This window comes from Lytechinus variegatus, chromosome 2 (assembly GCF_018143015.1).
Source record: "Lytechinus variegatus isolate NC3 chromosome 2, Lvar_3.0, whole genome shotgun sequence".
Classification (NCBI taxonomy): Eukaryota; Metazoa; Echinodermata; class Echinoidea; order Temnopleuroida; family Toxopneustidae; genus Lytechinus; species Lytechinus variegatus.
This window is the reverse complement of record NC_054741.1, coordinates 50,919,822-50,944,166: the sequence shown is the minus strand read 5'-3', so window position 1 is coordinate 50,944,166 and position 24,345 is coordinate 50,919,822. Positions and strand designations below refer to the sequence as shown.

Below are 24,345 nucleotides of genomic sequence, written 5' to 3'. Positions count from 1 at the left end.
TTGATTCCTTTATGCTATGCAACATCCAATCCCTCAACATCTAAACAGTTTCAAACAAAATAAGAAATTCAATCCAATTGGCAGAAAACACACCAAGTTTCTGCCAATGAGTAAAGATGGTCTACACAAAATGTGAACAATATTCACGTTTTACTTGTACCTGTAGGTAATTCACAATTCCTTTAAACCATCACGATGACCAAGATCGACGTTCTCTTTGCAATTCTCATCAATGATTTCCAAAACAAAACAGTTTCACTCTGATATTTGCTCCATCAGAAAAATATTACAACCACTGAAACACCAATCCCATCACAGGAGGACTACAGGGATGAAATTGTTCACAATTTATATTTGCCCCCCTGGAGGGTATGCCTTGGGTGGAGTAGAGTACAAACAGCTTTGAGGCATCTTTAAAAGTTCAATGTCACAGAATGATCCTCTTATTTTCTAACTATATCTTTACCAAATAATTCACCATCGGATATTAGGCAAGGAATGTGGAGTTTCTGGATACCAAGGTGACGTCATTTTAACCTCATGTCATGTTATTCAAACTAGAATGCTGTGAAGCCCCACACGTACGCTCCCTCTCTCGCACCTGTCTTGACCCTATATCGCCATGGTAACTAGGTTTGTTGGTACTAATCCTCCAAGGAGGTAGAATAACATGGCCACTCTAAACAGGTCAAATGGTGTTAGCCAACTTAGCCTCAGAATACCTCCCTCACGACATAAGTTATCCTGATGAAATATATTAGTTTCATGTAATTTCGACAGTACAAGAAGCATAATTTTCCAAAATATTTAAAAATAAATGTTTATGTTTATAGATAAATGTTTATTACAGGCTACTTAATACTAATTGTCATAGATTAAGAAAATAGAATATTTAAAATATTGACCTCTTAATCACATTCATTTTAATAATTTAGAAAAAATAACTATCAGTACATCATGTTTCATACATGTAGCTCATTATTTTGTTACAACATAACAGTAACAAATGCAACTTTTAAGTCCCTTTACTGAAGAATCTCATCTTATCTCAAATTGTCCAAACATTATGTCACACTGTTGGTTTATGAATGGGAAGTAGCTCAAAATCTACAAAGAACTTCCCCCAAAACAACGCTTGTGATCCTGCATATCATTACAACAATTTCTTGCAGGGGTCATTATATTTTTACAGTAGGCTTATTTTCATCATGAATATTTTATCACCTTTATCCACGTGGTTAGGTAACTTTCAGAATACATTTGTAGAAATAGAGTTTGTTGAGTGAGTCAGGGTCACTTTCATGACTCCTGCCCACATGCTGAGGTGGAATAATAAATCTTGTTTCACGTGAATTCTATACAATAGTAGAATGATGCAAAACAAGACCATAAACTCATAGGTTTGTTCCTACATCCAACCTTCTATTAGCTATGACAGGCAAATTGATGTTGTTTACTGTAGTAACCATAGAGATTGTTGTTGGTGCTTGATGATATATGTACTTGTACTTCGGGTTAGGGGATGCACTGCTTGTGGCCAATCATTTTAAATGTGAAATCATTTCATTATTCTCTCCACTAATAGTGCAAAATCATTTAATTGTAAATCGAAGAATATTTCCAATTAAATGATTTTTTACATTGACACAATTAAAATATAGTTAAAGCATATATCAAGACAATGATTATTTATAATCTCTATAACCAAAAACTTGATTAACATTCATGTCAATGACTGCCTCCCGGATTGCCTGATCCACATAGGTCGAGGCCTATATGGTGAAGACATTGGATCAAGACGAATAACGTCTTTTATTTTTCTTAATCACACACCCATGAATCAAACAAAAGAACCTCACTAGGCGGTTTCAAACCGCCTCGATCACAAGAATCCCCGTTAAATTACGAGAACTTTTTAAGGCTAAAAAATACCCGTTAATTATTCCTGCATTCACACCGCCCCGAAACACATCCTTCGGGATAAGTTCCCGAAGTTACGAGCATGCGCAGTATGGTCTGATAAGCAGGAAAGGCGCGAGATTCAAAATCACTAGCCCAGCAGCCACCCACGCCGCCGCGCCCAACGACACGCTGGGCTAAAAGTTCCCTTAATTTGCTTTCACATCGCCAAAATACCTGCGACCTTGGAAAAATCCCCACAAAAGTTCTCGTAATTTCGCCAAGTACCCACTATTTAGCGGGTATTTTCTTTCGGGGAAATTACGCGTAGTTTGCTTTCACATTACCAAAATACCTGGTATTTTCTGATCGGGGTAAATTTCCTGATCAGAGAATACCTGGAACTGGCGAACTTCGAGGCGGTCTGAAACCACCTACTGTTGACTGAGTGCTTGCTATAGTGGGTCTAGTCCGCATGAAATAAATGGCACTTATAAATGATGCGGCAAGCTGTCAACAATTTTCATTTCACTAGTATCATTTTCAATATTCCTACCGACCTATTTTATGACACTTCAACCTCAGGTGCAGCATAAAACTATTACACTCTAATACGCATGACCTCTGTAATGATGGCTACTGTATTAAATCAACTTTCGAATTTCACATCTGAAAATTTAGTTACTCCACAATTTGATCAATACAACAGTCATTCTTGAAATAAAATCAAAACACCACGATGACATGATTAAATCTTAAATTCATTACAGATCAAGCCACTTATGTATGTATTCAATAACAGCATCACTGCTAGATTAAACTTACTGCCATCCCAGCTCCGATGCCTGCGTCCTCGTTTAAAATCCATAATATCCACCACAATGCGTTGAATACGATACCAGTTTACCCGAGTCATTGCAACCCTGAGCCTGAGGGTATATACAACGAGATTTAATGCCACGTAAGTCACCTTCGATCCCTGGGAACCAGAAAACCCTCACTCTTTCCCCTCCTCCTTCCACAAAATTTGTTCTTACTAGGAGGTAGTCTTTATTCATTAGGATGGCTCCAAGCAGACATCGGGAGAGAAATTGAAAAAGAAAGCAACAAGGTTATACCGAGCGGCCGTCCTGGTCGGTTACCCATGGCTAAGAGCAGCCATCGGAGTCAAGAAGTCAACTTGACCGAGGAAAGTATCACGCTGGGTTCTGATCAAAGGGGGACATCTTGGTGAATCCCGAATGAAATACGAGAACGGATTCGGACTCGATCTAAAGCCAGGAGGATTTCTTCTTTCCTTTCTCGCTTCTGAAGTTTCCATCTCGTGTCCAGGATGCGTGTTTGAGGTTTGGGTGTGAAGAGAATAAGATTGACCCATAATCTATGAGCTTCTTCATTTACATTGATTGCAAGCAGCGAACTCAAGATTAACATAGGTCTGAAAAGGTCAATATTAACAAATCTGGATGATTTCCTAAATGTAGATTTGGTCATCTACAATGTTCCTAATTAGATTAACCATCATGTCCCACTGTTCTTAGGGGGAAACGGAATTAATCATATTTACTCATATCCCATTTTTCAGTTATGGAATTTACCATTTTTTTATGTCACATATACAAAGATGTACATTATAGTCATGTGACTTCACATAAGACATGATTTTTACAACCACCCAAGCATGGCTAAGCATGCATGGCTAACCATAGAGTTATTATTCTAATTGCTTACAAGTATCATATCATTTGCATAATTTATAATACAGAGCTTTGGTGTTACAAACTACGTGATAAATGCAAGATACATGGTAATATCAAAAGTAAATGTATTCACAAAAAAATAAAGGTCTCAATTCTCAAAATACCTTTGGTTGGAATTACAGGGAGCTCTCTTTTGTAAATGAATAATATAGACTCTCATTATGTAATAATAGCACATGAAACCGAGAAAGCACATTCTTCGAAGTATTTCATTTTGAACTTTATTCAATTACACCTGGCATTTTATCATATCTGAAGAATACTTTTCTACAATGTATGTCAACAAACACACACTAAAAGAGATTTTTCACACTAATATGTTTCGTATTCAGTCAAAAGTAATATAGAAACTGACCTCAAAAGCAAAGGCTCTCAGCATTACGAGCCCTACACAAATCCACACTTCAAAATGAATAAAAGACAAAATTTCATGAAATACATAATACGTGTCTAAAATCTCTTTCCTAAGGTCTCAAGACATGACCTGAATCGTTTGCTTCTGTGATCCAAACATTACTCATCTTAACATAGTAATCCCTTCTTGACTGAGATACATAAATCATCTGTAACCATGGCAACATTTACCTGTAGCTGTTATTGCCCCTGATGTCACACCGCCCTCTCCTTTCCTTTTCTTCTTCCTCCATGATGACCGTCTTTTCAGCTCAAACTGTGGCTTCAAAACATCCGGCCAAAGATGCCTCATGATACCTGTATCCGTGGCAACAACAATAGTCTTTAATCCCGTAGCATCCTCTGTGTCTTTGGTCTTAAGTTCTCCTAGAAGCAACCTCTGTGGAGCGTGGTAGGAGAAGAATTCCCTGAACATCTCCGCTGGGATCGGAACCTCGGTCAGCGTCCCTTCTTTCTCAGGGCATGCTACTAGGACTAGAGTTACTTTTTTAGGACCATGGTAGCGCACATATATGTAGAAGTCCCCAACGTGGAACTGGTCCCAGTTCAGCTGTGATAGATGGACTAGGATCTGATTAGAATGGGTAATAGGCCAGCTTGGTTCCCTTGGTTTGTGCTTCAGCTGCAGCTGGAAAATAATGAATAGAAAGAAAAAAAAACTTCAGCTTTAGAGAAAATACATTTTTATGCATATGAAAGCATGCAGATTCTTTTTAATTTGGAATATTGCAATGCATCCTTTGCTTTCTTGACCAAGTACAATTAAAAAAACAAGATAAGTATAATATACATATACATAAGTGCAAAAATAATTATTGAACAAAAAAAGCAGTAAGTTGCTCAATTTGATCTCTTGTATTAAAAATCATTTATTACAATACAATGAATCCATTCAAAGAAACCAATGAAAACTTACTTCCAAAGTAGAAAGTAAACATGAATCTATCCCCAAAACAAACAAGTATGCTCATGAGTTCACATGGCGATCATAAACTCCAATGCACAACATCTTCAGCAAAATATTGAAAACATTGATTCCACAGAATTGCGAGAGAATGACTCCTAATCGTTGAACAACAATCTTCAGTTCCTTCCTAAATCCTAGAATGATTTCCTTTGAAAGAAATCTAGCATCTATACTGAGGGTCATTCAGAGTCTTAGGTTTGATGAAGAAAAGAAAGAAGTTTCATCTCCAATCAGAGATGCATCGCACATACTGAAGATTACCCACGAGGCTATACATGATCCAGGGAATCTCTAGTCTTAACATAAAGATGACAGGAAGCGACTGAATCCCTCAATTAGGTCCTGGAAGAATAAGATCAAGACAACACTTTCGTCACATTCTAATGTGATTCAACAACTTTCTAATCGTATGGAGGCAGGAACACATTAATATGCATTTCTTTAACATTAATTCATGGTGAATCACTAGTTTCACGTGTCTATTCTTTGTCCTCCCTTTTGTCGTAACCTGTTCAGAATTTCACACTTGGTAGTATCAGCTGCTATGATGGAGGGAAGTCTTAAAATGACAATCAACTTCCAAAAGAACAGGCTAAACTGTAACAGTGAAAAAAAATAAGATGTAAACCTGAACATACATCCTTGCATGTCACTTCCATTAAGCTTTTGAAATTTCCAAGGGACTACTACATTATTTCATTAAGCACTTTGTAAATTGAAACATGGAACACATATCCTTAAATTAGCAGTCAATTTCTACTTTGGGAGTTTTAATTGAAAACATAATACTTCTGATAGAGTGTCATTAATGTTATAGACACCAAAGAAATGCTTTTTTTTGCAAGAAGGAAGTGAGCTCTGTAAGTAACATGGTCAAGAAAGTAACAAAGGAGGGGGGGGGGTAGTATGGTGCAACACATCTAAACAGGGGCTCTTTCAAAGTGCCCCTCTTAAATTAAAAGTTTGATGACTAGTGCATGCATGACCTTGGAAAATGTTCCCCTTGGAGGGGAAGAGGTGTTTGAAAATGACACAATTTCATGTGATGATCATGGGGAGAAGGTATAGACTGTCATGACTAAGAGCAGTCCCTGGTAGGATCTATTTTTTTCCATTGAAACTAAATTTGGAGGCTTATCTTAGAAACCACTTATTTATTTTCTAATTTCTATTTTTTCTTCAATTTGAGAAAAAAATATATAGGTAACAAAAAAGATCAAGGGTAAAGGACATAGCACTTGTATCACATGTATGATACATCACTCCCAAAACAAATAAGCACCCATATTAGAGTCAACATAAAGTCTTATTCCTCTAAAACATTATGACCTCATTCAATTTGTGTAACCACGTCAAATCTATCCTTTTGGCTCATGTTACTGAACAATAATATTGGAATTGTTATCATATTATTAAATGAATCATTACAATATCCTTCTGGCTCATACTGCATTTATAAACAATATTGGAATAGATAGTTTATTCTTGAATGGGGTAACTATTGTCATGTCATGCTGCTGCCTACAGAGACATTGGAAGAAAGCCAGAGTGCCAATATTCATCAAAACAAAACCTTGTGGGGTGTCTTTATTTTACCCATCAAGTGAAGGATATGGGACAAAAAGTTCTTTTGACCTGTTTCTCCTGACACTTGGTTGAATAATTGCCATTATCGGCAATGTTCCTGAGTCCTATTCCTGAACAAAAAGCAAGCAATGCAGGTGAGACAAAAATATATTCTTTCATGCAGCTGCTTGAATTTTGCCTCTCTCCAGCTGTAAGATAAATGAGGCAGAGTCGCAAGATTGGAAAGGGGGCACAATTATACCATTCCATTCTTCTGTGAATTCTTCCACATTAATGCCTTTCTTTCATCCTCTGCCATACTGAAACATATGGTATCTGTGAGGCCAATGGCTGGTATATCATCACTTAATCTCCTGTAATCAGCTATTCTGAAAATTCATATATTTTAAAGAATTAACTGGTCGCAAACCATGGGGTGGGGGCCCTTGATGATGATTCATAAATGAATATGGAAAGGAGCAATAGCCCCCCCCCCCCCATCGATGCCTTGGACCTGTCACTGGACAATCAATGTATTTCTGTCCATATATTTTGTCTGCAAATAAGGTATCTAAATGAAACATTAGATCCAGGGGAAAAGGCACCTTTCACATTGAAACATCAATATTTTGACAACTGTTTTCATACACTTTGAAAGCCACATATAAATATAATGTGGCGTATGCACATTTATGAGATAGTGGGATACAGTCAGGCGTGCATATGCACTATCTTTCCCAGTTTGACAACCTTAACAAAACATGGTGGGAAATTATGGCGTAATGGTGCCATTCTTCTGGTTTGAGCTTTAGCCTATATTTCCACGCCTGAGAAATCTCCTATTCAATTCCATTCTCCCCGAAATAAAAACCTATTCTCCAGAGGTCCTTGAGACCTGAGACGAATAACATGCCTAGTTAGACTCTCAGTATGTGATTCTAAATAAATCAAAATACATTCAACCCAATCAGAGAATCATAAGAATGTTTTAAAGATAAACACTAAAAGTGACTGCCTTTTATTCACAGTACAAATTGAATGGCTCAATAGCAAAAACAAATATTAGGAAGAGAAACATCAGCAGGCAGGATTGTCATTCACAATGAAGGGCACAATAGACGCCATACTTATGAGCATTCATGAAACGTAACGATCAAATGCAGCAGTATAGGGATGAGTAAAGCAGATACAAATTACAACTTGGAAAATAAGACAAAGATAAGTTGTTTGAGAGGAGAAATAGAGGAGTAAGAGGCATACATAGAAGTAGTATGTGAGTAAAGAATGCAGTACAAGTGGGAATGTTTGAAAGAATTGGTAGTAAAAGAAGGAGTAGTTAAATTTGAAGGTTTAGAAATAGAGGTAGAAGGGAAAGGAGGAATAGATGTATTAAAGGCCTAAAATAAAATAAAGGGTAGTAAGTTGAGCTGAAACAAGTAAAGTAGCACTAAATTCAGAAGTAAAAGTTATAAAAGTAATAGTAGAGGCAAAATATCAGGAAATAAATTAAAGTTGACAAATTAAAAAAAAAGAAATATGAACATAATTTTTTTTTCAAAAGTGGTCAAACATACTGTACATGGAGAGAAAAAGGGGAGTAAAGAAATAAAAGAATATGAAGAATGTATGATTTATTGATTGTAGAAAATGTAAAAGGGAAAAAGAGTAGAAGTGAGAGTGGGAGTGGGTGTTTGAGTGGGTGTGGGAGAAGTGAAACTGAATTTGAGAGTAGGAATGGGAGAGAGAGAGAGTGAGAATGGGAGTGGGATTGTGAGCAGGAATGAGACTTGAAGTGAGAGTGAAAGTGAAAGTGAGAATGGGATTGGGTGTGGGATCCCAGAAATGAGAGAAGAGGCAGTAGAAATGGGAGAGTGACAGTGTGAGTGGGAGTGGGAGGAGTGAAACTGAATTTTAGAGCAGAAATGGGAGAGAGGGTGAGAATGGGAGCAAAAATGAGAGTTGAATTGGAATGGATGTGAGTATGGGAGTGGGTGTGAGAGTGGAAGTGGGTGTGTGAGTGTGTGTGGAGCGGGATCCGGAGTGGAACTAAAATTGGGAGTAGAAATGGGAGTGACAGTGGCAGTGTGAGTGGGATATGAATTGAAGAAGTAAAAGAAGTATATAGAAGTGGAAGTAGAATAAGACAGTGTACAGGAAACTAATAGTAGATAATGAAGGAGAAACTATATTAGAAGTAGGCGTAGAAGTAAAATAAGAAGAATTAGTTGAAAAATCAGTAGAAGTAATAGAAGAGGAAAATAAAGAAGAAGTAAAAGAAGTATACTGGAAAGTAAAACAGGCATTGAAGTAAAGATAGAATTATCTAAGTAAAGTTAGAAGTAAACTTAAAGGAAGAAGTAGAAGAGGAATTAGAAGTGGAAAAAATAGAAATAGAAATAAAAGTAGCTGAAGTAGAAATAATTGAAAATGTAATTAGATAAAATAACAGAAAAATATGAAGAATGATAATTTTGGTTGATGCTCTCAAAAATAATAAGAGGTATGGGGGAGACTCGTGTAGCAATGGCAATAGCTACACACCTCAGTGAGAATTGTTCTAGTGTCACTGGATGTAATCTTCCTGAATGGCTGAGATCTTGTCTAATGGACTTCCTAATACCAAAGATGTAGACCAAATAAATACACACAGATGGGCATTACATACCTCCCTGGATAGTTGCGTTGTTTATACTGGATTTCTTCCACGTTTCCCTTTCACGATTCTCTTTCACGTTTCTCTAGCATCATAACAGCTGTGTTCTTGAATGCAATGACCCTTCGACTACTTTTACTTCAATATAGATGTATTCAAATATACCTGAACAAAAAGTAAATACCCCAAATCATAATACCTGTTCAGACCTCAACGTGCTCATTTCTACCCAACAATTCAATTCACGCATTTACACCTATCAAAACCGAACTCATTATGAGCCTGCAACAGAGCTTTCTCAATCGCACAGAAAAAAATAGATGTGACGCCTTTTTCTTTTCTTTTTTGGCTCACCGCAAAAGTTTAATTGCTTTCAACATGTAAATCTTCCTGTGACATCAAAAAGTCTCAGCAAAAGTTCTCAGAATTCTGAAAAATGCAGACTAACTTAAAGGTCAAGTCCACCTCAGAAAAATGTTGATTTGAATCAATATATAGAAAAATCAGACAAGCACAATGCTGTGAATTTCATCAAAATCGGATGTAAAATAAGAAAGTTATGACATTGCAAAGTTTCGCTTATTTTTAACAAAATAGTTATATGAAAGAGCCAGTTACATACAAATGAGAGAGTTCATGATGTCACTCACTCCTATTTCTTTTGCTTTTTATTGTTTGATTAGACAATATTTCAATTTTTACGAATTTGACGATTAGGACCTGCTTGCCTGAAGCACAAAATGTTAAAATAATGGAATTCCACGTGTTCAGGGAGGAATGAAACTTCATTTCACATGACAATGACGAGAAAATCAAAATATTTCATATTTCATATAATAAAATACAAAAGAAATAGTGAGTGATGACATCAGTTCCTCATTTGCATACCGACCGAGATGTGTATATAACTGTTTTGTGAAATGAAGCGAACCTTTAAAACTCCGTAACTTTCTTATTTTACATCCGATTTTGATGAAATTTTCAGTGTTATGCTCGCTATATTTTTCTCTTTTTATTTAAATCAAGTTTTTGTTGGGGTGGACTTGTCCTTTAAGGCCTCCACCATATACCAGTTAGCACGTATTTCAACATTCTGTGAAATTGAAATGCAATCAATATACAATGTTCTGAATGAATGGCTACAAGAAACAACATACAACATTTTAAAGGAAAGACTTCACCAATGCACAGTCACATCAATCAGCTATGCACTAGGATATATTTGTACACAAATCAAACTTTGGAAGTATCTCTCTCTAACAATTCCTTGGTACAATATAAATCTTACCCCAATAGAGGGCAGTATATCAGTAGCTGTTGAGAGAACAGAGGCACTCAATGCCTATCCAATCATAGAGCAGGTGGTTTATATATCTTTATCTACTATGAGTTTGTGTGATATGATGATTTCATCAAAACTTGCCCTTAATAGGTTTCAATGTAATGAAAACAAGTATTCCATGATAAAGGTTAAGAGCTTCATCACTCCATGCTGTCAAGTTTCTCTCAGGAATCAAGCAAGACATCTGTCAAATCTTTCAATATAGGGCTATAGGGCCTACACAGTAAAAACGCTGTTTAAGATTTTATACAACGCTGTTTACTATATGAACCTTACTGTAGTTGTTTAACAGTTTAAACAATCATGTTTAATTTACTGAAGATTAGATATTGAAAATTAAACTTTGTTGTTTAAGATTTAAACACTTGTTTAAACTGTTTAAACAATTAATGTAAGGTTCATATAGTAAACAGCGTTGTATAAAAATTTTAAACAGCGTTTTTACTGTGTATGTGGATAAAAACTGCAGGTCAGGGCAAAGGCCTATTGCTCCCCACACCTACGAAAAATAGGCATAAGTAATCAAAATCTGAATAAAAATATGAATTTGGATCAAAATGTACATTAATTCCTGACACTATATTTGTGGCAACATTGTGGCTTCAAGTGAAAGTGCAAGGTAAATTTGCACGAGAAATGAAAACAGTTTCTCTGTTTGTGGATACACAGTCATCAAGGATGGAGGGAGCAATGCTATGAGGGGTAATATTTGTACACCCTCCACTGGTGTGATGTGGGGCCGGGGGGAGGGGGGGGGGTTGGTGAGATGTGATGCTACTCATGCTAGGAGTCTAAACATTATATGCAGAATCAGATCATTTTAACAACTATTCAAGATTACATTTGGTTGAGGGGTGAAGAAAGGAGTAGGCAAGAAAAAAGATGACACCATCACACATCAATCTGAACATGTTGTAATAATGTATGGTGACTATGTAAATGGGAGTGGCTAACAGATGGAACATTGAAACCAGACATGACCAATTAACAAAATTGTGCTCAATTTGAATGGAGTAACATGGAAGAGAGAAAGGCTGCATCAAAATTCTTCTATTTTTTCAGTCACTGTAAGGCAATACTCTGTAAGTAATTATCTACAAATTATGAACAGGCTGAAAATTATCAGCATTTAAGGAATATGTTTTTTTTTTTATATAACAACAAAAATATATTTCAATTCATTTCCTTTGCTTTTAGAAAATGATCATGAAATACTGAAAAATAACCCGAATCTTCCTCCCACTTTCCAATGACAATAACTTAATTTGAGTTGATCTCTTAAACCTTATGATGACAATACAAATCTAAATCATAATAGATCATAATTGAAATCAATTAAAAACAAACTATGTCTTTTATGAATAGGTAAATGTCGTGAATTTTGAAATGGTTCTGTGAAAGCAGACTAGGTCCCTGATGGAGAACTTCACTCCATGATAACATTCACTTGGAATAAGAACATTCCCTGTCGAAATCAAACATTCTTGAGACATGACTGCATTGTAAAATGATAGCATGTCTTAATCCACCATCTCAGAGAAGACCAAGGGTAAAAACAGAACCATGGACTGCCTCAGCATAATCACCCCCCCCCCAAGTAAAAGTAAAAGAAACCTTCCATCAATTTCCCAATGATAAAACTATTGATATTTTTTTACATAAAAGTAAACTAACTTTGTTTTATGATTCTTGGTACTTTGGTCTACTTCTTCCATAACATCCTTGCATGGGATTTTAAATCAAAGATTTACTATTCAATATTTTTCTTGCCTTTTCATCAACAGCATATTATATTTCAAAATATATGATATAACTTTTGACACATGAATATAAATCATCAAGTAAATGAAACATGATAGTACCCCTGCCTCCTGTTAATATCAACACACTATCCCATATTGGTAAACATTTTTAGTTTTCCTCAGTGTGAACATGGCAGAATGTCACATAGAGGACTACAAGGAGAACATGAAAACATAATTACCCGACATGAACAAACCTAACCTAAGGCAAACAAATTAGTCTTTACCATGCATATCACACTACAATAGACAATAGAGCCTTCATTACTCAAAAGCAGGATATATAGATGTATTCACATAACTTGGTAAAGATAAATTACTTACTGTTAGTATATTGCAAATTCAAAAAAGTATAATGCAAATTGTTATTATTATGATATTTTGGTTGAAATGCTTACCATATAACATCAACAAATGAGTCTGGATTATAAACTAGCTCAATCAAACTAAAACTGCATTATTAAAACCAACATGCCTGAAGGAATGGCGGAAAATTTGAGACTTTTGGGACAAAATTGGGTTGATTTAAGATGGCGCCTACTCCGTCATTGTCACGCATTCACCATGACGACGACGAGGCGGTGAGAGGTGATTGGTGGACAATAGGGTGTACGGCCAATCACCTCTGACAATGCACTTGACCAAGAAGTGAGGATAGATTAACAACCTAATCCTTGGTCTGCATGGAAGGTTAGGATCCTGAGTCAGACACAAAACCAAATTTATAATCCTCTGTAATATTAGGATAATGGATTATATCAAAATATCAGAAAGATTAAGGTAACAGAATAAGGTTGAATAATTCCTTCAGCCCTCGGGTAATAAAACTAAATGTAAAAAAATAATAATTACAGGGCAGTATTGGGAATTTTCTGAGTGGACCTCTCTTTAAACAGAATACAGAACTTATTTTGTTTTTATTCTTAAAGGGATAGTCCAGGCTGAAAATATTTATATCTCAATAAATAGAGTAAAATTCACAGAGCAAAATGCTGAAAATTTGATCGAAATCGGATAACAAATAACAAATGTATTGAATTTTAAAGTTGAGCAACATTTTGTGAAAACAGTCGTCATGAATATTCATTAGGTGGGCTGATGATGTCACATCTCCACTTGTTCTTTTGTATTTTATTATATGAAAGTAGTGCCCTTTTTACACAGGATTTTCTTAACCCCGGACTATCGCTAACCCCGTACTATCCTTAACCCCGTACTATTTTTTTTCCTTTTCACACATGCCAAATTGTTATTGCTAACCCCGGATAAGGAATGCTTGCTTTTTACACACGAAACTCGCTAACCCCGGACTAGTGGTTTTTGTCGATCATTCGTAGTACAAGTGCTTCACTCGCAATTTCCTTAACCCCGTACTATTTAAGCTTAGCCCACTTTTGCTTTACACATGCGATCTTAACCCCGTACTATTGCTCTTAGCACCGCAATTGGTGGGATAACCCTGCTTTTTTGCAGGGCCAAATAATCCCGTACTATAGGTGGGGTTAGCCCACTTTGCAAAAACGCTGTGTGAAACGAAAGTGGGCTAAGCTTAACCCCGTACTATAGGTGGGGCTAAATTGCCATTTAGCCCCACCAATAGTACGGGGTTAAGGAAATTTTAGCCTGTCTAAAAAGGGTATAAGTTTATTCAAATTTTTTCCTTCAAGAACTAGAAAAGTTGAATTGACAACTGATTTAGTGCATTAGATATTTATGGCTGCAACTTATTTCATTATAAGGGAGACATATTATACCCCTTTCATAAACCTATCCTCCAATTAGCCGCCTAATAGTAATGCGGATAATTCAATAAAATTGCCATCATAAACTCCGAAAACAATCCGCACTATTTTTACGAGCGCCCGTCCTGAAAAAGGAGGATAATCGTCATGGCAACCGCACACACCCCCTCCTATGCAGTTGCGTTGGAAAAGGGTGACCTTGTGACCGCTCCATGGCAATTATCCGCATTACTTTCGTTCATAAAGTCAAAATCTGGTCCCGATACTGCTATCATGCGGATAATTGCAGCATCGAAATAATGCGGATAACTCTGGTCCTCCTCCGATTTTACGACCAAATTATGCTGCTATCAGCCATATAATTGGGTTTATGAAAGGGGTATTATTCACACAAGTATGAAATAATGAAAAAAAAATGTTTTTATGTAATAACATAAGAAAATGGAAAGTAGAGATGTGACATCATCAGCCCACCAAATAAATGTTCATGACGACTGTTTTCACAATATATTGCTAAATTTCAAACTTCAATAACTTTATTATTTGTTATCCGATTTTGATGAAACTTTCAGCATTTTGCTCAGTGAATTCTACTCTATGTATTAAGAAATAAATATTTTCAGCCTGGACCATCCCTTTAATATGGACTTCAGTTCACCCATTCCAATACATGTCTAAATTTTATAGAGCCATCAGGGAAATTTCATTTTCCTAGGCCTTACACTTCAAACCGTGGCAGTTTTTCCCTAAAAATCTTACTATTGTAGACACTGCATTCAGATTCCAGAGGACCCGATACCTGTATAAAACAGGCACGATATTCCATTCTGAAAAAAAATCTGAAAAGTACCCAAAGGGTGGCTAAGTCATCGACGAAGTCTGAGGTGCCCTGGTCGAGGTTACAAGCTCTTGCATGATAAAGAAATAGAAAGTGATATTACGAGGTGAGTCTGCATGATAGTTTTATCATTGGTTTATAAACAGCATTTATGTATAAAACTGTCACTGTTAAACCTCCTTAACATCAAGTAAAAAATAGGGGTAATTCTGCATATAGCACAATGAACATAGGGATTTTGATACAGCATTGCAAATAATCAATTTTAGATTTTTTTCAGGTCTTTGAATATGAATGATTACCTTCTAGGTGGGGTCCAATTCCAAATTCAAATTAACCCACATTTGATAAACATTTTGAGTGTGAATGTTAAAGTGGGGATGTAAGACTATCTGTCTTTGCCGATAACCTTTCGAACCAGTTGTACTTTCCTGTTAGGTGCAAATTAGCATCCATCTTACCACGTCAGGAGGTTGGAAAAATATTTTGAGATTTGAGTTGAATTGACGAGCTAAGTCGGGAGTGAATATGGCTACGGGCAATCTCTAAATCAAGATGGATGAACCGAATCCATGTACAATCGAGTTGGATAACTGCATTGACATGAATAAATGGAATTGGGCTTGTTTTGAAAAGGACTTCCTATTTGCATTGCCTCTTGATATATCGCTTGACAGATTCCAGACTGAACTATAACATGAGATTTATGAGCATAATATGAGCATGTTTGTTTACATCTTGCCCTTTAATTTTCGTTTTTATTAAAAGTGCATGGTCCACCGTGAACGGGGGTTGGAACAATGGTGAAAATGACCATTGTTCAATACATACACTTGTACAATGTTTTTTTCATTCATATGTTGCCCTTTAATTTTTGATTTTGTTAACGGTTAAGTCCACCTCAGAAAAATGTTGATTTGAATCAATAGAGAAAAATCAGACAAGCACAATGCTGAAAATTTCATCAAAATCGGATGTAAAATAAGAAAGTTATGACATGTCAAAGTTTCGCTTATTTTTAACAAAATAGTTATATGAACGAGCCAGTTACATCCAAATGAGAGAGTCGATGATGTCACTCACTAACTATTTCTTTTGTTTTTTATTGTTTGAATTATACAATATTTCAATTTTTACAAATTTGATGATTAGGACCTCCTTGCCTGAAGCACAAAATGTTAAAATAATGGAATTCCACGTGTTCAGGGAGGAATGAAACTTCATTTCACATGACAATGACGAGAAAATCAAAATATTTCATATAATAAAATACAAAAGAAATAGTGAGTGAGTGATGTCATCAGTTCCCTCATTTGCATACCGACCGAGATGTGCATATAACTGTTTTATGAAATGAAGCGAAACTTTAAAATGTCATAACTTTCTTATTTTACATCCGATTTTGATGAAATTTTCAGTGTTATGCTTGTTGAATTTTTCTCTTTTTATTCAAATCAAGTTTTTGTTGGGGTGGACTTGTCCTTTAAAAGTGCAAGGTCCACTGTGAAGGGGGGGGGGACAATGGTGAAATTGACCATTGTTCAATACATGCACTTGTACAATGTTTTTTCATCCATGTTTTTTTCCAGCATACACAAACGATTTGTGTCAATATTTTTAATTTGAAAACGTAACCTACAAACTAACTTTGTCATTCAACCGCTGTGTAAATAAAGCATCTCAAGTGCTTTGAAACATTATTCAATTGTAAACTTTCGTCAGCATGCTACATACTCCTTAAAGAAGCTTCCATTATCCTCCTACATTGATGTGTGAAATAAGAAGAAAACTCACAAACAATGGAAACCTTATTTCAGAATGTTTTCACTGTTACTAATAGGCATCCATCTTGACCAGTAGTCGAGTCAAGCCGATTGTCATACTAACCATTCATTGTCCTGCGAACCTGTAATTGTTCCAAGCACTCATGAGAATAAACGTTTCCTTGTGGAAAGCTTCTTGAAAGTAAATACAGGGTATATTGTTGTCATCTTGTCTTCAGTCTCTCACAAGGGTCCTTCAAACGCAGAGTAATCAATGACTTCAAACAAATAAAGTTTCTAAAATCACAGTTTCAAAACAAACCTCTGTCACAACAAAATTATTTTCAGCCAGCATTCAGACACAATATAAGGCTTGCCTAACATATAGAATTTTTGAAAAGCAACAGGTATTCCAAGTAATGATATCCAGAATGGCAGCATATCCGAAAGTTAGAGACCGAACACTCGGCCATTCCCAAGGTCCAATGCTGCATAGCAACACCTCAACAAATTCTGAAATCCATAGCCGCACATATGTTGTCAGCAAAAATGATGAATAGTATTTGGTATCCCTTAGTCACTGTATTAAGAGTTCATGATAGTACTCGAGAGTACAGGCACTCCTTCCCTGCAGCAGACATCGTTACTCATTATACAGGCCACCCCTTCTAAACAAATGACAAATTTCATCAAATGAAATGCTTCTAATTTGTAATTGTTCAAAGAAAAGTCAATGTTTCACCCCATTTCTAAGAAAATTACACTTTGGTTACCATGGTAATCAGTTACTAATCACCATATCTGATTCTGATTTACCAGATTGTCATTTGCCAGTTGTCATGATTTGTCTCTTGAGTTAACATTGAACTCTCAATTAGAAACGATTGTTTGTATACATGTTCTGAAGACTGATCAAGGAAGTCTTTCATGAAACGTCTTGTTGGGAATTTTCAATGACAAATTCGCTCTGAGCCAATCAGATGCTAGGATTTCAGTAGCTTTTAACAATCATTAGTGAAAATCACTGACTATGTGTTTCATGAAATGCTCTCCTGATAGGAGTACAGATAGGATTCTAAGCGTTCACATCCTGCAGCTGTTAGATGGACGACCTTGACTTTGATGAAGATTTGTTCTACTGATCAAAGGTTTCATCATAACTTCCATGATTGTTTGAAGTCGATGGCGCTATTGTCTCAAGCCTACCTTGGTGGCTTTGGCAGAACTTCGACAGGTAATATATCGACCCAGTAATGAGAAGGGGTAGTCTCTTCTCAATAAAGGGGGGCCTACTCGTTGAAAGATCATACTTGTCTTCTAAACAGAGAGCTTCTCATCATTCTCTTAAAGGGGAAGTTCACCCTGAAGAAAACTTTGTTGTAAAAATAGCAGAAAAAATAGTAAAAATTATTGGTGAAGGTTTGAGGAAAATCCGTTAAAGAATAAGAAAGTTATTAGAGTTCAAAGTTTTGGATTTGTGACGTCATAAACGAGCAGCTGCCCCATGTGTTATGTAATATAAAATGCATGAATTTCAAATTTTTTATGGTTCCTGATGTCTTAATTATGTTTTCTATTCATGATCGGGTGTGAAATGATTTGTCTATTGATATAAAAAAGGTACAGTGAAAACCATTTTCAATTTTCTGAGAAAATGACATTTCATTGATTTTTTACCATTCGCTATGTAGGAATGCTGCTCGCATATGACGTCACAAATCAAATAATTGACATTCTAATAACTTTTTAATTATTTGATGAATTTTTCTCAAACCTTCGTCAATATTTTTTCATTTTTCTGCTATTTTTACAATAAACTTTTTGTCAGGGTGAACTTCCTCTTTAAGAAAAATACACACAATATTCTCAACTGTACTCTTTCAGCCCTTCAGGTTTCTTCTACCCCCCTCCCAACCACTACTTTATTGGGTGCTGATAAAGGCCTATTAATATGACACCTATATAATAATCTAACAAAAGTAATTTAATGCCAAGAATATCATCGTTCATTTGCAACTGACAGTAACAGCTGTAAGAACATTTTTAACTTTTTATTGTAAATATTTCCTTATAAATATAAATCATATTTTATTGGTCACATGGTCAATGTACCTATTTAAGGTTATCATTATCTCTTATCCTTGTATTGTGTTATGAATCCAATATTATAATGAAAAAGAAACCGAATGAAAATAAATATACATACCCCATTCTTTCAGTATTGCATGTTAGGGAACAAAGTATCATCTTTTGACAGCTAAGAGGCATCAAAGCTCATCTGCTGAGAAACTTAAAATCCACAATTAAGCTTCCTGATTATTGATTTCAATTTTAAGATATTGTTATTAGTCTGATGTATTAATGATCTATGAAAAATAAAAATGTTTTGGAGATTAATTATACCTCACTTATATTGAGACAAATAATCTGGATCATGTAGTTGTTCCTAAATTCATAATTTACTTCAAATCTACTGATTGCAAATGTCAATATAGCATGAAAATCTCATTGGAAAGTGAAAGCTGTGAAGGGGTTGTAATGGTTACCCCCGCCCCAGCAAAACCCCCATCATTAACAAAATTACTCTTCAGTTGATATTTTGGCAAAGACAGCCCTTTAGTGACAGGTGGTGACTTCATCGGCCACCAACCGATGGCGCTGTCCGTCATAGTGATATTTTACGTTGAGTCATGGAATAGACAGCGGAGTGATATGGGTGCTGGGAGGTAACGGAAGGGACGAGTGACCCAGGGGGGGACGTCCTACGGATGCCCCCCCCCAGGGTTTTTCCCCTAAGACATTATTATGAAGAGTAAAGATAACAAGGAAATTGAGATGGATGGGTGAAGTTGCTGAACTTATATCATCACATTTTTTTTAATCATTCACATGATCCAACAGTCTAAAAAGCTTGAAGTTCTTAGAAAATGTACTTAGCTAATTTTGTTCTTTTTATTGATTGATTGGTGGTGATTTTTTACCTGATTGCTAAGAAAGAATGAATGCTTGTAAGCAAGCCACCAGAAGACTGACGGGTTAAGGTCCTCTCCGAAGGACCTGGTACTGAGGATTGATGTCTTACAAAAGGGGACTAGCGCACCAAGTGGGAACCGAACCCGGATCACCGGAATACAAATCCCCAGCTCTATCACGCCTCCTGTTATTGTTATATGCTAGAAATATAGGACTAAGCTATTAATTCTATATAATTCATGTACATGTATTAGGCCATATAAATTGGGTGGATCATTATCAAGTAGGCATATCTACTTTTAGGAGCTTCCTTATCATATAAACCTTACATATTTTTTATGTGTGATCTGCATACTGATCTGAATTAAGATGAGTGATTTAATTAAATTGAATTGAATTAAAACATGTAAGCCATTCCATTTTTTTCAAGAAGCTTGTTACCACAAGGAGACATTCATGTTTTCAGAGTCAAGAATCTTATGCATCATGGTAAAATGAGAATGCATTATAAGAGAGATCGATATCATGTGAATCAATGAGGCATGTACAGTAGCGATAGGGTATTTTGTAAAGTCATGCTCTCTAGTAGGTCCATGCTCAGACTGAACGTTCAGCGCTATGGATTGGATGTATGGTGTGCTAAGGGTAACAACTGAGCGCTCATACATGACTGGCATGAACACAGACATGACTCAACTACAGCTGACCAGGTAATAACCAAAGTTACCTGGCTGATAAAAATATCCACCTTTTCACTGTTTTTCGTTTTCTTTTCTTTTCATCATTTACCAATTTGAGCCTTCACACCCCATCCAGTCATAAAAAAGCCATGAATTATGAGAACCTGTTCAGACCTCAACATACCCAATGATTTATTGTGTGCATTCACACCTGTCTGAGCAGCAAAAGTTCTAGCAGTTCTTAGCCAGCAATGCAAAGTCATATTGTAAGGATGTGCATTTCTCCTTGGATCACATCATAAAATAATCCTACTTTGTTTTCAGTCTGTAAGATCCTGTCACCTCGGAAAATCTCAAAGAAAATTTAGGTAATTTTCTACAAATGTGTAGGTATTTACTTTCAGGGATATTACCAGCACTTTGTTTTTATCATTGCAAGATACCTGGTATTTTTTGATCTGGGTAGAATTACTAATCAGAAAATACCAGGTATTTTTCATAGTTGGACGGGTGTGAAATTCACTTTAATAGTGTACGGCATTACTAGTATCTACCACATAATATAGGCCGAGAAGTAGGGTAATATTGTTACTTAAACTACAGATGTTCTGAGCAAGCAAGACAAACATTAATCAATTTCAAGGTCATCGTTACTCATCAAATCTTCATAAATATGATAATTACCAAATGCATTTATTGTATTTACTGAGAATGAATAATCATCCCCTTCTTGAACTCAGATGCACTTTCTTGATGACTGAGATAACCTGAAAGTGTGATCCTTGAGATAGCTTCGGTATCATCTATAGGTGACATGGCTTTAAGGTAAGGTGTTTTCTCATTTAGCATTCATGAGAGCGACTCTAGGAGTGTATGCTCATCATCAATTATTCCTTCTTCATCTCACCTTCCTCATCCTATTCTCCATCTCAATGTTTAATCTTACTAGTCTTCAATCCAGGCCTCACTAAAATATAACCAGGGAGTTGGGAGTCCAAACGCTCTGATAAAAGGTAAAACCACCCACAGAAATTGTATACACTTGGTGCCGCCACACTAACTAAAGAACTGAGAATGCACATGTTCTCTGATTGGAAAATTTACTCGGATCTACCGTGATCCTAATATACTAGGTATTTTTTGCCAGTGTGAATGCAAATTACTAGTGATCTTCACAAGAGAAAATTCCTGCTATATCGTGGGTATTTGTCAAAATTACAAGCACTTTCAATTGGATTTTTCAAGGTTGTGACGCGTGTCCAGCGTGTACGCTAGGAGCAAGATCGGAGGAGTCGTAACTTGAGCTTTTTTGCAGGAGCTTGGGATTTTTAATCACACATCCCATCTGCTTCTCAGTTCATATTGCGCAAGTTTACATGTTTGAGAACATACTCCAAAAGAGTCTGGTTCAGATAGGAAACTATGAATGCTGAAAAAAAATCATCAGGTAATTTGACGCCTAAACAAGTTCTCATTAACTTACAAGTATTTTTGGTGACCAAGTCAGTTTTAAAGTTCCTACTTTTATCCTTCTTATTTCTTTCCTAACAAGACTTCTGTTGGTCAACAGTCAACACACAGAGACCACCTATTTCCAGTAGTGCATCTATTTCATACTTTAACAAGTGATCTAATTAAACAAACTGGTCTTGTAATAACAGCACCCATCATGCTAAAATGAATGTGATGGATGTTGTAAATCTAGACAATTTGAATCAAATCACATTGTAGAACATAATTTCTATTATTGAAAACTCTCAGGCCGAGGAGCCGTTTCCACCCAGTGCCTGAAGCCTTTTCTTATTTTGATGGATGAGAACAGACTAGTACCCGACATAAGCACTTACCCAGAAGATTTTGGCTTTCATGATAATGTTGAAAATAATTTTACTTCAGATAAATCATCTAGGCAATTGAATCGAGCTAAAACCCATTTTATTATAACAATAGTCCAATTAATATCTCTTTCAATGTGTTATGAAAATGATGCTGATTAAAGGTACTCTGCATTTTTCCTCTAAATCGAATGAAATTGCTTTTTTTTAATGATTCGAAGGTTTATTCAAAAGTTTAAGAATGACAAATCTTTGGTTTGGCAGACCGTTCTTTCACCCAGGCTCAAATCACCTTACATTATAACAGATCGCCAGTGACAGCTCAAACACAGTCAGCACAACAGCAATTAGTCACTCTGAATGAGTACACTGCACTATTCAATATCAACACATATCATGATTCATAATTCCAATTTTCAAACTTAAAGGACAAGTCCACCCCAACAAAAACTTGATTTGAATAAAAAGAGAAAAATTCAACAAGCATAACACTGAAAATTTCATCAAAATCGGATGTAAAATAAGAAAGTTATGACATTTCAAAGTTTCGCTTCATCTCACAAAAACAGTTATATGAACGAGCCAGCTACATCCAAATGAGAGAGTCGATGATGTCATTCACTCACCATTTCTTTTGTTTTTTATTGTTTGAAATATGAAATATTTTGATTTTCTCGTCATTGTCATGTGAAATGAAGTTTCATTCCTCCCTGAACACGTGGAATTCCATTATTTTAACATTTTGTGCTTCAGGCAAGGAGGTCCTAATCGTCAAATTCGTAAAAACTGAAATATTGTATAATTCAAACAATAAAAAACAAAAGAAATAGTGAGTGAGTGACATCATCAACTCTCTCATTTGGATGTAACTGGCTCGTTCATATAACTATTTTGTTAAAAAAAAGCGAAACTTTGAAATGTCATAACTTTCTTATTTTACATCCGATTTTGATGAAATCTTCAGCATTGTGCTTGTCTGATTTTTCTTTATTGATTCAAATCTACATTTTTCTGAGGTGGACTTGACCTATAATACAGATAAAAAATTGATTATTTTTTCTTCTCTTTTTTTATCACTAACCCAACTCCAACTGACAAAGAGCTTTAAAAAGTCTTTGACATGGAAAACTGTAAATGTCACAACTCCCAAATACAAAGAGATGAAATTCATATTTCAATTCTGTAAATTATTTCTTTTTAATAAAAAAACTCCCAAGTGCACGAACAGTTTAAATTACAGAAATCGTTTCCTCTTATTTGACTGTAAGGCAAAAGAGCACTGTTTAAATGCCTTGCTCATGGCAATACATGCCTTACTGTGGCTGTGTATTGAACCCCAAACTTTCAAGTATCTAGTGAGGCACCAACCACTCAACACCCCACAAGATTTGTTAATGCCTGTCTTGGTTTTTGGTGAATTCAAAGCACGAGAAATAACTTTTTGGTTTTATATGAAACTACAATCAATCTACCACATGAATAGTAAAATTATAACAAAATTATCACACTTGCAAAATGCAAATAGTATAGCAACATTTGTTCGATATCAGTTAAACTACACAAAAAAAATCATATGAAAAAAGTACTTACTTTGATGTCAGCAGACAATACCAGGTACGATCCAATAGCAAAACTTAAGTCAAGTTCTAATCACAATTATTTATTTTCCATTCACAAAAGATAGGTAGGCTCTCACAAATAAATTAGCATCGAGCAATTTGGAGAGTAAACAGCAAACTATGTTTTTTGCTCTGGATCATCCTTCCTGGTTCTTTAGCATTAATCTATTTTAGTCTCGAGCCTTGGGAATACAAGCCAATATCATAAACAAACACTGACAAGTTCACACTATCATAATATATGGCAGAGAGGCAAGGCTATTCGATACATCCAGTGGATATACAATAACGGTATTCTTTTAATACTTCAATGTTGAAATAAATCAGCAGAAGTTAATTGGCAGGAAAAGTATGAATCATGTATCAAACTGGGGGCCATTGATCTCATGCTACGTAGCTTTAAAATGAAGTAAATGATGACCTCAAATAGTGGACACTTCCTTGAAGCTAATTGACAATTCAGCGAATGAAATCTTCAGAGTCAGAGGACAT

The 24,345-nt window shown here is 35.7% G+C and overlaps 1 protein-coding gene across 1 annotated transcript in view; it reads right to left on the bottom strand.

Moving 5' to 3' along the window:
- LOC121408299 (puratrophin-1-like) overlaps positions 1–24,345 on the bottom strand; it is a 102,228-nt gene that overhangs the window by 51,930 nt on the left and 25,953 nt on the right. The window contains exon 3 of the mRNA XM_041599713.1: positions 4,245–4,701. Within this exon, the coding sequence (XP_041455647.1) occupies positions 4,245–4,701 (457 nt within the window). The remainder of the gene's footprint in view (positions 1–4,244; positions 4,702–24,345) is intronic.